General features: G+C 37.8%; 1 protein-coding gene across 1 annotated transcript in view; it reads left to right on the top strand.

Moving 5' to 3' along the window:
- STAB1 (stabilin 1) overlaps window positions 1-16,989 on the top strand; it is a 2,761,215-nt gene that overhangs the window by 1,213,656 nt on the left and 1,530,570 nt on the right. Inside the window, exons 32-33 of the mRNA XM_044078505.1 lie at window positions 3,385-3,486; window positions 7,934-8,044. Of these exons, the coding sequence (XP_043934440.1) occupies window positions 3,385-3,486; window positions 7,934-8,044 (213 nt within the window). The remainder of the gene's footprint in view (window positions 1-3,384; window positions 3,487-7,933; window positions 8,045-16,989) is intronic.

Below are 16,989 nucleotides of genomic sequence, written 5' to 3'. Positions count from 1 at the left end.
GGTGGAAAGATTTGTAATATCTAGTGTATGCTTTGCCTTTTCAGGTTAAAAAGTTAGATTGTGCTCCTACACAATGTTCTCCCAAACAACTGTACCAGCTTTCTTCAAAAATAGTTTTACTCATCAGTCAAAAAGTTGGACAGGGTTGCTTCCACTATAAGTCCTCAAGTTACAACTCTTCAAGGAACCAACTCATCAAATACAACTTAACATATGAACCCCACAAAAAATTAAATGCATTTTTTTACAGGGAAGGCAATCCTCTCTGCATCCACTTTTGGGGAGAAAGCCCCTCACACCCCTGAACTTGTATATACAACTTCATGGACACAAGCATGAAGAAAGAAAATCTCCCTAAGGGAAGGAATCCTGCCAACACACTGGCAATGATTTCCTACAGAAAACACATATTAAGGAGTTTAACTTTGCCAAGGTTTGCTCAGTGAGTACGTTCCTCCATCTGTTACAAATCAACAACCTGTGAAGCAGCTGAGAAGATACTTTTCCTTTATTGTATCTCCGCAAAAGTTTCATCTAATCTTGATTTTTCCCACATACTCAGACAAATGAATTGTTTATTTTTATTTAAAATTCACTAATAAACAAAAGCACCAATAATCTTCTTTTCTGGATATTTTAGGCTCAACTACATTATTATATTTATAATAGTTGTTGTCAGAGTGCTTTGTTTTTTAAATTCGTCATTAAAGACCATGTGCAGTATTGTATTATTTTGTTAAAGAAGAATCTACAGGATTTGTCTTAGTCTATCATTTATTATGCATTGCTAGTTTACTAAGTGAATATTTTTCCACTGTCTGACTGTAAGGAAGTCAGCTTCCCTACACTTCCTTGAAGTGAATTGTTTGAGTGACTATAGCATGCTGGGAAAAAAAGATGAGCAGGATAACGCCAAATGTCGTTTCTCACAGGAAATCATTGCCACTGTGATTTCTATGTGTGCTCTGGTAATGATTCACTTGTTTTGGGAGAATTCTCCCGTCTTCATATTGGTGCCACCATAGAGATAATATATACATGTTTGGATGCAGTGCAAAAAACAGCTAAAAATGATTTGTCAGCTATCAGGAAGTATTTCATAGCAAAACTAAGGAAATCATTTAATTGGACAACCCCGTCCCCTCCGATTACTCCAGAAAAGGGACTGCATGTCCAGTGAGATTTCCTGGGTAACAAACATTATTATTATTATTATTATTATTATTATTATTATTATTATTATTATTATTGTTATTATTGTTATTATTATTATTATTATTGTTATTATTGTTATTATTATTGTTATTATTATTATTATTATTATTATTATTATTGTTATTATTATTATTATTATTATTGTTATTATTATTATTATTGTTATTATTATTATTATTATTATTATTGTTATTATTATTATTATCATTATTTTGAGATAGATTTAACAAACACTGTAATTGATGTTTGCATTCCTTATCAGGTTTTGTATCACCAAGTGTATCCTCTTAGACTTTCCTGAAATATCAGTCCCCCTTTAAATCTTATTCAAGAGTTAATAATCAGAACAGGCTTGTGACACGCATTTATCAGGTATGACATCAAAATACTAAGCATCGGGTGAAACATATTAATGCTAATGCTACTGAACCTGCAACCTGTATAAAAACTCTTTAAAGTGTTCCAAACAGTTTCTTTTTTAGAGTACTAAGACCAATGCCTTTCCAGGGACTTCACCCCCTGCAACCTCCACCCCTTTTAACTAAATATACTGTGAACCTGTGTTAATTTAGAGTGAATGCGATATCTTGTTTTGTGGCAGAACCAATAATTTCCATTTACTGTGAGACAGACTAATGTTGCAGTTATGTTCCAATGCTTAGAATTACAGGCATCAGCTTTGTGTCTTATATCCAAGTAGAAACCGTAAGTTCATCATGCTTGTGTATCTCTTGTCCTCCTTTTTTGGTATTTCATAAGGACAGGGAGCCCTTGCATACTAATCCTTCCTTTACACCCAAGGTGGTTAATGAGTTGTCACTTAATCAAGATATGCATTTGCTAACTTTTTTCTCCTCTCTGAAGTCTGACAGTGAGGGGATGCTACATACTTTGGATGTGCATAAATGACTCAGATTTTATTCGATAAGAATAAGGCAATTAGAAAATCTAATCACTTGTTTGTTTCTTTTCATCCCAGGTCCTTAGGATTAGTTGTATCCAAGCAAACTATTTCTTCTTCTATTTCAAAGACTATTTCTTTTTGTTACACGTTTCATGGTAAGAACTTTCTTTCTTCTGTAAAGGCTTATTCTATTAGTTGTGACTTCTTCTGGTGTTTTTTCACGGGTTTGGATACTAATTCTATTCTTGAACCAGCTACCTGGACTTCTGTGCATAATTCTACCTTCTTCTTTCGGCTTATTCCCAGTTAGGGGTCGCCACAGTGGATCACCTGTCTGCTCATGATTGGCAGTGGAGTTTTACAGTGTTGAGTTGCCAGCCCAGCTCCCAACCTTCCACAGAAGGCACACACATGCATGCACACACTCACACCTAGGGCCAATTCAGAGTGTCCAATCCACCTACAGCATGTCTTTGGGATGTAGGAGGAAACCAGAGCACCCAGGAGGAAACCCACGCGACCACAGGGAGGACATGCAGACTCCTCACAGAAGGCACCCCAGCTGAGAATCGAACTGAAGAACCTCTTCCTGTGAGGCAGCAACTCTAACCACTGCACCACTGTGGCTGCCCCTCTGTGCATCCTTCTACCAAGCACTACAAATTGGGTGGTATCCCCAGAGGTAGCACTGGTTTTACTAGGACCAGTATTAATGGCTTCTTAGAGGGCTCTACTGCTCCTTCCTCCTCCCAAGTTTCTTCCTCAGCTTTGTCATTCTCCTCAAAGTGAAGAATATTGCAGTATTTACTCCCTCCCTCCTTCCCCTAGTCCTTTTCCTTCCTGGATGTACTGGTTACCTCTTGGGTTTCCTTAGACTGGTGTTCCTACTTGGGCAATCAGTTCTCAGGATGGTACATCCAGACGTCCCCTTTATGCCCTATACTATGGAAGGAGCATGTGTGTGATGTTCGGCATACCTTAAAGCAACAGTAGACTTTGCTATACTGGCCAGACACTGGGATATCCATGGCAGGGAATCCCATAGATGAAGAATGCTGCAACAGTAAAGGAAAGGAAATTTACTGTTATGGTAAGATTTTAAACAATTGTACCTTCCACTGTATCCAGAAATAGATCATTACTGACTTTAGTGGTTCAGAAATATTTTGACAAGAGATTGCAATAAAAATCACAACCTCACTGTATGTCTGAAGTGGTATGCTGTTCTACCAATCTTCCTGTTTACTTCTATGTGTGTTTTACAGGTTCTCCTGCCATCTGTGGGCGATATTCCTCCACCTCCACTATCCTTGAGCCAGCAGCTAGACCAGGTCCCAGCCTTTTCAGCATTTAAGAAGTTGCTTGTGGTAAGTGGCAGTATTTGAAATGTATACATTGTATCACTTAACTCAAAGTGCAAACAATCTAGACAGCTAAATATGCTTGTATACATTCTATATTTAACACATAGTGCTAGCCAGCCAAACTGGCAAAAAACATGTATACATTGTATCAGTTAACTTTTAGTGTTAGCAAACCAAACTGGCATTAAATGATGTTGCACTGCTTAAATAATATAGTTTTACCAGTTGTTGTTGTTGTGTCTTTCAGCTTTTCCCGGTTAGGGGTCGCCACTGCGGAACTCCGCTCCGCTAATGATTGGCAGTAGATTTTTACATGCTGAGTTGCCAGCTCTGATGCACAACCTTCAATGAAGGTACGCCCATTCATGCATGTCTCCACACAGAAGACGCTTTAGCTGAGAATCAAACAGGACAATGTCTTACTGTGAGGCGACAATGCTACCACAGCACCACCACCACAGTCTATTATAGTTTTTACCAGTGAACCCTGTTAATTCTACTTTATCCAGAAAGTTATATTTAGGTAAACTTGCCATTTGAAAATATAGAAATTGTTAACAGAACTAATAGTAAGTTGTTGATTAAGACCATACACGTTTAGGAAGAAATTAATGTACTTCATATTGTTATGACTGCGACTTTGTTGTATTTCAGAATCAGCCCATTTGTTTAGGTTCAGTCCTGGCACTTCATGTTTTATAATCATTTCATGTCTTTGGTAAATCTGATGTGATGGCAAGATGCATGCTGGGAAGCCTGACAAGATGAAGATGAGATAGCTGCACTGTCTCCCCCTGTAGGAAGAGTGGAGTTATTGCATTCATTTCTGATCGCCATCTAGTGGTGGCCTCAGGGTAATCAAAATAAGAGGCAGGCACCTAACTCCACTGAAAATGGGCCATTGGCTCAGATGGACTAACCCGGTTAACAAATCTCAAATAAATAATAAATAAACTGAAAGCATTCACATATTAGCATTATATATGTATGCAATTCTTTTTCTGAGTACTAGATTGACATAGTTTTGAAACTGAGAGAGCATTGTCCCGAGAGAGGCCTGTGATTTTAATATGTTATTCAGTTCCAGTGACAGTCTAAAATATTTATATTGTAATTTATAGACTATAAAACACATCACAACAATGTCAAATGTAGGTTCATAGGTGTGTACTAGGCTAATGGCCCTGGAGCCTTTACAAGACTAGCCCATAGGACTACCCTAGCATCATGCCAAATATTCTTCATAAGAAAACATACCTGGCACAACACAGACATTTTTCAATGTCTTGTCCAGTTCACAAAGCTAAAATCAGAAATATATGTGAATCTTTGTAATAAATTAAAAAAAAACAGTATAAGAAACTCCTCTGTGCGGCAGTTTTTTTTTTCTTTTTCTTAGATCCTGTATGTCTAGTTAATCACTATATATTAAAAAGCAGAGAATGGTAGAAGTAACAAACTTAAAAACCTCTTAAATCAAAAAATAAAAACTTATTTTGAAATATTAATATTATACAGAAATATTAACTCTATTAGGCATTCATATGTAATCTAAGCAGGGTAGACAGTTTGTTTCCAGTTGAAAATCATTTATTAAGCAAGACTTCCTTTTCCAAAGTTAAAATTGTGGCAAAATACAGAAGCTTAAACATACTGTTTTTTTGTGAGCTTGTTTCTGTTTCTCACCATGTGTCACCATTATTTTCCAGGAAAGTTACATTTAATAATTTACTGTTTATGTATTTTGAGTCTTAGAATTAACCCAGTAACAAGTAAAAAGACCCATAGAAATATTCATGCATCATTGTGAAAGAAAACAGTGAGCAAAGACCGCTTAACGTGTTTGTAGGCTAACATATAATCAAGACATGCTCAATAATCAAGACATAGGCTATTCTGCTCACTTTCTAATATGGCATGATTCATGGGAAGCTAAGATTAAAAATATATATATATATAAAATTGAAAATTTTCAGGCACTCAACATTAGATAAAAATGTCAACCCTAGACCCTTCCTACCCCCATAGCACAAGAGCACAGATTCACTTGCATGCAACCCCCCACACACATACACACATTATGTCCTTCATCACTGTTTTTTCAAGGAAAGCTATTTGTTGGTAGAAACTGTTGTGTACAAGAAGGAAAAGCTCACATTGTGGTATTTTGGAACAAGAAAGTAAAACATACATGTTAGTATTTTGGTGGGGAGCCAAAGTTTACAATTTCTGAGGCAAACACCTATACCTACTAACTCAGTAACAATAGCAATTTGTATACAGACAGACATAACATTGCAGTGGTTGAAATTAAACCAGTATGAAACAGGCATAAATAGCTAGTTCCTGTGGTCCATATAGCAAAGGAGCTCTTGAAAATGACTTAGATAACCTAAGAGTGGTTATGACTCCATATAAATTAAAAAAATAGGTAATTTGGAGTGCGCTACATGAGTTGAGGATTGCACCCTTGGCAAACAGAGGTGAAAGCGGGATTGATCCCATAAATGTTAAATCATGCGCTATCCTGGGAACAAGGTCACTTCTTTCACCACATTATAAAATATGAATGTAGCATTAGAACCTAGAATGGCTAGTCTGCAGGTCACTATGTTGAAGGTCGAGAATCCACGCCCTGAGTCATAAAGAGACCAAGGTGAAAAATAATAAAAACTGTTTTCCATTGGAAACCAATGTCAGTGGTTCCTTTTCAGAGAACATGAAGGCCTTAATTGTAAAATAACTTCCGCCTATTCAGCTCTTTAACAAATGATTTGTAATGAATTCTGAAGTCAAAAAAAAAAAAGAGCCCTGGGATTCATTAACACCTGCACTAAATGTACATCTTTCTGAGTGAACAGAGAATAGAAGCATAACTCACAGCTTCTTCCTCCTAATTGTAGCTTTTGTGCTGTTTTTCTTGTAGCTCTAAATATCAGTGGGGATTTGTAAAGGTTACCACAATGTGTAGACTATATATACACTTAGTATAATCTTTCTGAGTGAGTAGAAAGCGCAAAAAAATGTGTTAGGGATGTTCATGAATACAGATCGTGTACACTTAGTGTAGACGTTAATTAATCTGACCTTAGAATTTTTGTTGACAATATACTGCAGCTTATTAAAAAAACAGATAATCTACAGACCTAAATCAGGCATATTAACAGAAACAATCTGTTGTCAAAACAGTTTTCTATATAGTTTGTGTCCGTATTTTTACATTTTAAGACCAGCCTTTACATTATCATATAAAGCAGACTGACCATTTTATTGTTGTTTGACAATAATCTCTGAGTACATAAACAGGATGTAAGACACAATAGTAAACTGCTTGGATGGTTAAAATCAATGAAAACCAGCTCTATCACACAGTCATAAGCTTAATAATACCATCAGTAACAACGCAGTAAAGGAATACATTTAGGAAAGTCAACAATGGAATCGAAGGTTCCACTATGAAATGCTGAGTTCCTCAAGATCGATATTTCAACAAAATGAAAAAAATGCCCCAAATGTAAAAGGCCGAAAACGTAATTTTCTTGTTTTTTTTTTTTTTTTTTGGGTTGGGGGTAAGCCTTCCTGTACGCTCCAATGTGAGGACAAGCCCCCCCACCCAAACACACACACTCCAAAACATATATATTCCAACAAAGAGGCTGCACTTATTTGAAGAATGGAGAAATCTTCCTTAAAATTGAATCCTCGCTGGCTTACAATTAGAAATCATATCAGCAATGATTTCCTATTGAGAAAGGCATTTGACCTTATGCAAGCTACTGACACCTAGAGAATGTCTCCTTGAGATTGTGCAGAGGAGGCTTTTAAACGTGCTTTTAAACAGGTTTTAAAGAGGTATGTAAATGGAATGGTAATTTTAAACATGCTTTTAAACAGGTTTTAAAGAGGTATGTAAATGGAATGGTAATTCTTTTAACTACTACTTGGATCTCTTGTTTGTGTATTTTTAATAAAGAAGATTGAACTTGAACTGGCTTGTGCCTCCCTACTTCCATTAGTGGATTTATACTTTGGAAAGTTTTAAAGAAAGTATTTCTACCAGCTGCTATTAGCTGGGATAGTCACAGTATGGTTTTTATTAGGTTCCTGAACTCTAAGGAACTCTAGGGAATCTTAAGTCTTCTACACAGAGACGTTTCCTCATTATTTGATGGACCCAGTATAATGACATATTGGGTTTGTGAGCCTTTGAGGGACACCATGGAGACTGTTTGTTTAAAATGTAATACTAAAGACCTGAAGCCTTGCTATTAATCACAATTTGCTACAGAAAACAAAAAAACACGTAACCATTTATAATGTTGTGAGTCACAATGCTAAGTCACAAAATATGGAATTAATGATATTGCCTTAAGAAAACAGTATGATTTGCCAATAATCATTTTATATTGTTAACGATGTTCTCTGTACTGTTTCTTATTTTTAATTTTAGGAATACCAGCTGGTTGATGAACTTCAGTCTCATGCAGAGGGTTATACTGTATTAGTGCCAGACAATAGTGCAGTCGAGTACTACTGTAACACTTCTAACATCCAAAAACTTGTAAGTATCACTTTCCGTATAAACGTCTTTTACCATGATGAGAAAAAAAGTAAAAACACAGTCCTAAAATAAAACACATATGGTTTAAGTCTCCCCACAGCTGACCATTGGCTGCTGCAATTTCCTTTCTTCATTCACTGGGCCTACTGAACCCACCTTAACCCAGCCTGGGCTATACCTGACTCACGTTTGAGACTGGTGAGGGGACTGTGTACCCTGATGCAGTGCCATGCTGCTGCTGAGGAGTGTTTTTACTTTATGCCTTAACCTTCCCCCTCCCATTATGTCTGGGACAGTTATGGAATGAGGAGGTACCGACGTATCATTCAAACTGCATGACAATGCACCCATTATGTCCAGAGCAGGCATGGAATGAGGATCTAGTGTCATATCATCCCACCTGCATGACAGCTCAGTTCCCCCTGCCCATTCCCATTAAGGACAGTGCTGCCCTATAGGCCCCAAGCCTCTGGTAGGGATCAACGATGAAGGACACCCAAATGCACACCTGTCCTCCAAGGATGGGCGTGCATAACCAAGTGCACACCATCCCCCCTTAGGAATGGTCATGCATATCCTTCCTTATTAACATACCCAGGCGTACACCATTCCCGCCTCAGGGATGGGGATGCACATCCTTCCTTTTTAACATACCCATGTGTACACCATTCCCGCCTCAGGGATGGGGATGCACATCCTTCCTTTTTAACATACCCAGGTGTACACCATTCCCGCCTCAGGGATGGGGATGCACATCCTTCCTTTTTAGCATAGCCAGGTGCACACCACCCCCCCTCATGGATAGGCATGCATAACCTTCATTTTAACATACCCAGGTGCACCCCAACCCCCTCCTCAGTGATGGGTATGCATATACTTCCTTTTTAGCACATCAAGGTGCACCCCCCCCCTAGGGATGGGCATGCATATCCTTCCTTTTTAACATACCCAGGTGCACAACACCACCCCCACCATGGATGGGCTTGCATATCCTTCCTTTTTAGCATACCCAGGTGCACACCATCCCCCTTCAGAATGGGCATCCATATCATTTATTTTTAACATATACAGGTACACCCCCCCAGGGATGGGCATGCATATCCTAATTTTTAAAAGAAGCAGGTGCACCCCCCCCCACGGATGGTGCTGTATATCCTTCCTTTTTAAAATGCCCAGGTGCACAACACCCCTCCCCAAGGAATGGGCATGTAGAAACTTCACTGCTAGTGTCTGACATGCCAGTGATGTTAATCTAACATGTGTCTGACATGCCAGTGATGTTAATCTAACATGTGTCGGACATGCCAGTGATGTTAATCTAACATGTGTCTGACATGCCAGTGATGTTAATCTAACATGTGTCTGACATGCCAGTGATGTTAATCTAACATGTGTCGGACATGCCAGTGATGTTAATCTAACATGTGTCTGACATGCCAGTGATGTTAATCTAACATGTGTCGGACATGCCAGTGATGTTAATCTAACATGTGTCTGACATGCCAGTGATGTTAATCTAACATGTGTCTGACATGCCAGTGATGTTAATCTAACATGTGTCTGACATGCCAGTGATGTTAATCTAACATGTGTCTGACATGCCAGTGATGTTAATCTAACATGTGTCTGACATGCCAGTGATGTTAATCTAACATGTGTCTGACATGCCAGTGATGTTAATCTAACATGGTTATCTGGACCATAGCCAAGGCTTTATCCCTCTACTCCCTGGTGCTGGCAAAGGCAGGTATCTGACTCTCAGCTGTAAGAATTTGAATTCTGCATGTTTTTGGTGAAAGCATTTGTATCCTCTCATTAACTGTTCCTTAGACCATAACTCTCTCAAGAATTTGTTTTTATAAAAGTGATAGACTGTGAAAGTTTTTGATAGCAAGGATTTGATAAAGGATAAACTTATTGATGCTGACTGGCATAACATATGTCCACTCTCTGAATGGAAAAAAAAAATTGGTAAGATTAGGTTAGCTGCTATTCATGTACGGCTGATGTCTGTCAGTATAAGGAAAGTTAGTGACCAGAGGACAGAAGGAACTGTTTATCATGGGCAGTTGCATCTCCTTTACAATGTATAGGATGAGATGATTTTCTACAGGGCATGCAGAATTTCATTTCAGATAGAATAAAATGTCCATAAATCTATACAATGTTGGTTACATTTTCCTTGTACAGCTGCAAAGAAATGCATAAACTATTAAAAGTTGTAAATATAATGAGGAAGAATTTAGTATGGCTTAACTCTATTACAACTGTTTGACATTGTCTTTCAACTGTAATCTTTACTACCTTTGGTCCTGAGGCCCATTAGCTTCTAGATATTTTAAAAATTCATTCCTTCAGCAGGAATTATAAAGTGATGGTAGGTCAGACTGATAGGTCAGTATCTTCCTGCCTCGGTTTTACTCCCAGGGTTCCTATTACGTGATCGAAGTTTTGAAAGTTCGAACATAATAAAGTTGAACCCTTATGTTTCAAAACTTCGAACACGTAAAAAAAAAAAAGCTAAAAAAAATTAACTGTTGTAAGCAGGGGGCAAGCCCCCCTGCACTCCCAACATGGGGGGGGGGGCTGTGCCCACCACACCCCTCACTCTTTAAATATACCAACTTCGAGAATGCACTACAGTGCAGTAAAGGGAAATCTTCTCTTTCCGCACTGCAGTGCGATCTCTGAGTTGGTATATTTAAAGAATGGGGGGTGCAGGGGGCTTGCCCCCCTGCTTACAACAGTTATGTTTTTTGTTTTGTTATTTTTTATTTTTGTATTCAAACTTTTGCAAGATCAAACACATGGTTTTGACCATATAGTGTTCAAACCTGTAAGAGTTTGACTACGTAATAGGAACCCTTACTCCCACTGTTGTAAAAAGAAATTAAAGCTGCCCTTTTTTACCCATCAGGAACATTACTTTGTTAAGAGTTAATCATATTACTGGTAGTTCATTTGATTTTATTTAGGAATTCTACAGGCAATCCTGTTTGGCATCACTGCCTAAAACACCTTTGTGTTTTGAGTCCTTTCAGTACCACTACCATCATGAAGGGAGTGGGCTTTAATCCTTGTCTTGGGCTCTACTATTGTTTGCATTTATTTAATCTCCAGTCCCTTAGCTCAAGAATAATGAGCAAAACTTATTTAATATTCTGCCGAGTCCAAAGTCACTTTTTTCTCCCTGCCTTTTTTGTTCCCTTATGTGCATATGAAATGTTTTGTCACCGATCTTGGTGAAAATGGCCATACTCAGACTTTGTTTTCTGATTTCCCTAACCATTTCTTTTGGTTTTAATTGGCATATATCACTCTCTTCCATTTTTGTGTTTCCTTACACTTTCTAAATGCTATATTTAAATTAACAGTAGCTAAAATATAGCAATTCGCTGCCACGATTTGTATTCCCAACCAACCATCGGAATACTGGCAGTTGTTGGAAACTGTTGTGTAGCTACCAACTTTCTGTTATTGCATTCATTTCTTATGACTTGTGTGTCATACAGGAGCATCTGAAACAATGACCCTGGCCTAAACTTTCAACTTTCACCTCTATTTATATATCTCTGGTGACATAAGGACTGGCTTATTTTCATGTGACCGAGTTTGTGCAATAATATTCAGCAAAAACGAGTTAATTACATTTATAAAAATATTGATAATGATGATTTATTTAAAAAAGACAGCAGCTGCATTCTTAAGTAATTCCTGGACAAAAAGTATTGCATTAGAAATATGAAACATTTTTCTCAGCTACATTTAAAATTGTATGGAGTTTCTATTTAATAACTTGACAGTTTTTGTTGTTTCTTACAGTGTTACACTTTGCAAAATGAGCTAGAAATAAAGTTTCATGGTAAGAGTTTATATAAAAATACTCTGATAGAGTAATTAACCTTAGCAAACAAAACAGGCCAGTTATTTTACATTTAAGAAGGTTTTTGAGGTCTACACTCTTGTGAACAAACCCTTATCAAAACCCTCTCTCCATAAGTCCATCCAAGTTTCAGAACACTATGTCTGGGCAATTCCATCTCATTCTTCTTTCTTCAATATGGGGGGGGGGGGGTCTATATCATCAGATCGAATGTTTAGGTTTGAACACTACCACACAACTGACTGGTAAACCCAAAAACCTAAAACCGAAGCGGAAGAGGGAAAGATTCACAAAAAAAAATTTAAAAAATTAAAAAACACCTACTTCTACCCCCTTCTACCCCCTCCTAAACCAACCAACTATGAGAGATCACTCAAAAACAGTAACAAAACAAACAAAACTGAAATCTGCATTATTAAATCTTCGCGTTTTTTAAATTTTTTATTGTTTTCTGTTTGTTTAGGTGTTTGATAACCTAAACGTTTTGTGTTTGATAAACTAAACATTCTAATTGTACTACCCCCCCTAACACTGGCATAATGAGACAGTAGCAACTGCCTCATGTTCCTTTTCATATAATTTTCTCTCCAAGCATATAATGCTTCTGTAAAGCGAAATGCATCTGCATCTGTAACCCAGTCAGTATGCTCTCAGCTCTGGTCAGTACACCACACACCCCCACAGATTGCCATAGCACACACCACCACCACCACATAGCCAACCACAACACACAACATTCAACACAGACTACTGAGACCTCCAAAACCACAAACACATTCCAGAGACACCTCACACACAAAACACACAGCCAGCACATACACAACACACACATCACAGAACAATAACCAATAATATACCTCAACACCCATAGATGTCCCCTCACAACCAGTACACAGAAAGAGAAGACCATGATGTCCCCCTCACCAGACTCAACAAGAAGAGATCATGGGTCCTGGGATCACATGGTTGACAGGTAAACATGTATTGGTATCTGGTTACTTTGGGCCTGGGACATCACCAGGATTGAGGCCAGAGAGATCTGACCTCCTCCCTTGCCCAAGGCCCCTGATTTCCCACAGGGATTCTGACCAACATTCTGTCCTTCCAAAAGCAGTGCCTCAACAGCAATGTTCCAACAACAGCTCTGACCCAAAAGCTCTGTCAAGGTCATGCTTCTTAACACTAAGAACTAACACTTAGAATGCAAATGCACTAACTGCTGGTTCAAGGCTGAAGACTAACAGGCCTGTCTGAGAGTGCCTTCACTTCAATCCCCCACATTCACCTACAACACCTGTCCACCCAGAAGATACTTCATTCAGTCTCTCATTAAAACCAAGCTCACTTTTGGCCCAGGAAGGATGGTGGATTCTCTATGACAGCATGGTGCAAAGGAGATGCAGCTTCCAGGTTGGCCAGCTTTATAGCAGCTCAAACTGCAACTGGTGCAACTGAACATTAGCCTAGCACCAGACCTGTCCATAGCTCCATATAGGCCTAACCCTCATTCTCACCACCTTCATCTCAATCAACACCTACTTAACTGATAACTCCTAACCCTCCACCTCTTGATCTCCCAGATTTACTCCTCCATCATGCTGGACTAACTTCTTACTCTGCTCTAATTCCTTCTCCAATGTGATATTTGCATTCACCTTCATCCTCTACATAGGGTCATAACAAGGCATTAAAACCACAAGTTAACTGTTCCTTCTGAGATCAGTTCTCCCCTTGTTGTAAAAAGTTCTTCTTGTGAGATCATAATCAGACCATCAGTCTGTATTATTGTCTATGTCTCACCCACCAACCCAGCCACCACCAAAACCAGAACCTTCCTCTCTCAAAGAATCAAGTCTAAAAATTCTAGGGACAACTGTCAGCCTTCACACTACCACCCCCTCAGATACATTCACACTATAACCCCCTCAGTGCAGGCAGACAAATGCAAAACAGTACACCATGGACCTAGCCATACCCATAAGAACAGAACTAAAACCCTCAAGGAAACACAAACACATCTGGTGGCTGGTGGACATTACTATCCCAAACGCTTTACAACAAAACAGGAAACTGTGGTTAAGACACCAAAGAGCCAGAAAACCAAAAGCCAAAAAAATCATCATAAAAGCCTCAACAAACAGAATTAGATCACAGTACCACTTAAACTCTCACTAGCCTCTTAACTATCACTAAATAGAAGCCAGGCTAACCACAAAGCCTTTTTCAGTTAAATCAGGAACCTCCATGGAAATTTGCTCTCAATTTTTTCTTAAATGTACCTGTTGACAACATGAATTGCAACCCAAGGATCCTGCTGACTTGGCTGGTATCCCCAGAAATCTTCACCCACAGCTATGAGTCCAATTTTTTGGTGCACTTTTTATTTTTAAATTTAAAAATACACAATTATCAATATAAATTTTATTTAAAATTAATATATATCATGTGGTAAGGTTTGGTTGTGATTTATTTTGTTTATATCTTTTGTATTATATATAATTATAAGTATTGAATTTATGCAAATTAAAAATTGATACACACATATATAATATTATATATGTATAAAATGTATAATTTTATTTAATGTATTTGTTTAAAAAGGTAAGAAGCATTTAATTAATGATTTAAATTTAATGATTTTATATAAAACATATTTCTATGATTAAGTTATAAAACTGATTATCTAGATGTAATGTATAAAAATTGTCCAATGTGTTTTGTTTTGTAAATTTGTTCTATCTGATGTTTTTTAGTTTGTCTAATGAAATCACCTGGAATACTGGTCAAGCTGATATTCTAAACTGTCTCTTGAGTGGTGCTACTTTCAACTAGTCTGCTTGTTTACAACTTGCTAGTTTTGGATTCAAGATCTACACAATGACATACTCAGCAATCATCAACAAGTGCAAATACAGGTGGCTCACCAAGAGGACCACCAATAGTGGGTTGTAACTGACTCTGTCAAAGGCACCCCACATAAGACAAAAAGGCTTCAATCTGTCACTCAGACACTGATGACAAAGTCCAGGAGGCCTGTGGAGGACTGTAATGTGGATCAATCTATTTGGCAAGGTGTACCCCCTACTGAAATTTCAAATAATGTGTACATGCATCAGTACAACCTGAAACTTAGTGGCCAAGTCAGTAAGTTAAAGCATAAACAAAAATGATTAAATCATGTATGGCAACCCCACAGAAAAGGCCTTTTTGGACGTACAACACCCATTTGGTATGTACCTCTCCAAACACCTGCACCAACTGGAAAGGCCACAGAAATACCTTACAAAGAGAATCCATGGCTTCCAACACCTGTCCTATGTGGACAAGCCCAAATCACTATCACTCCACCTCTGAGCAATCTGTATGATACCGAGTAATCTGTGTCTTGCCTACAAGGCAATCTCAGACTCTGCTCTTCTAGACATGCTCCATATCCATAAGTCTAACTCCTCACACATTACCCAATCGAAAGGCCTAAATCTAATATATGACATTAACAAAACCTGCTGGAGAGACAGATTTGTCCCCCAAAGGCTGCCCCGTCTCTGGAATAGACTTCCCATACACATCAAAGTACGTTGCTGACCCTCTTCAGGTGCAACCTTGATGAGTGGATGGGAAATCACAAACTTGTCCCAGGGGATCCACCTGTGTTCCTCATTGACATGGGTGACAGGTACTGACTGAGGTTTCTGTTTTGGGGATAAACTCATGGCTAGGCTTGTAAAGGCCCCAGGGCCATTAGCCTAGTAATCTTCTATGATCCTATGAACTCAATTAAAAAGTGATTCTGTATAAAATGCTGTGGTGGGTTGACTTTGGTAAATCTTCAGTGAATTATAGAACAGCATGATATGTGGCATAACACATAAAAACAGTGATATTAGTGGGTCTCGCTTCACTTTTCTGGGAATTCTAAAATAAATACTATTATGTCTTATTGTCTTCTGCATCTTTAATTTTTCAAGTCCTTTCTGAATTATCCTTCAAATCCCCACAAATATACTAACTTCTACTGACCACACAGTCCCTATTCTTAGTCCAAATTCATGGGATAACTTAACTTCACAAATTCACTGCAAATAAAGAAAGTATAAGCTTGTATTTCCTTTCTCACAACAAACACAACTTACAATGAAATTGTTATCTGCCAGAGGAGACAACAAAGACTGGGCAAATGTTCTTCTCATTTTTAAAGCTCTGTTAATGAAAATGTATGTAAAGCAATGCCAGCTCATATAAAATAAAAAAATAACTGCCTCGCCAATCTATAATTCACGTTTTAACCAACCATCTGTTGTCAATACTAAAGAACTACACTGGGCCATCTCAAATGGCATTAAATAATATTACTTAAGCTACAACCTCACTTTTTCTTATGTTTGTTGTCACATAGAAGAAGAAAAAGAGATACTTGTGGGCAAAATTCTAAAATAAGTTTTTCCTTGATTTTCTCATTTTATTAATGACCATAACTGATACTTTAGCAACTTTTATTTTGTAATGCATGAATATAGTTGCTCATTTATAGATGCTGTCACAAATATATACATTCAGTGCCTACGTTCCAACAAGTTCTAGTTGCTTGCACATATGTTAATACAGTCTGTTGACCCCTGCACTCAGAAACTGCCTATTTTGAATCCCTTGTAGCTAATTAATTAAAAATAGCGTAATTTTATGACAGAATAAAAAAAACTTTCCTCAGGCATTTATTAAATCAATTAAATAAAAGCTGCTGTTTGTCTACATAACAAGTGGGGTTTTGTAACCGCCTGAACTACACAGGTATGTAATTTGAATCTATTCATAGTCATTTTCACATCCTTTTGCCATCACTTAAGTGGTATCCATCTTGTTTTGCAAGATGCTTATATATATCTATCTATCTATATATGTATATGTATGTATGTATATTTATATACGGATTCACTTTAGAAGTTCAAAATACTGAAATGTTGAATTTCAGTATTTCGAGCCTATAAAGTGGAATCCTGAAAAGAGCGAAAGCTCAGAAGCGTGAAATTCAAAACCTCGAATACCTCAGGTTTTGAATTTCGCA

The sequence above is a fragment of the Protopterus annectens genome, chromosome 7.part1 (genome assembly GCF_019279795.1).
Source record: "Protopterus annectens isolate FY-2018-M chromosome 7.part1, PAN1.0, whole genome shotgun sequence".
In the NCBI taxonomy this organism is placed as follows: domain Eukaryota; kingdom Metazoa; phylum Chordata; order Ceratodontiformes; family Protopteridae; genus Protopterus; species Protopterus annectens.
Note: the sequence above shows the minus strand (reverse complement) of the source record. Positions and strands in the feature narration are given on the sequence as shown.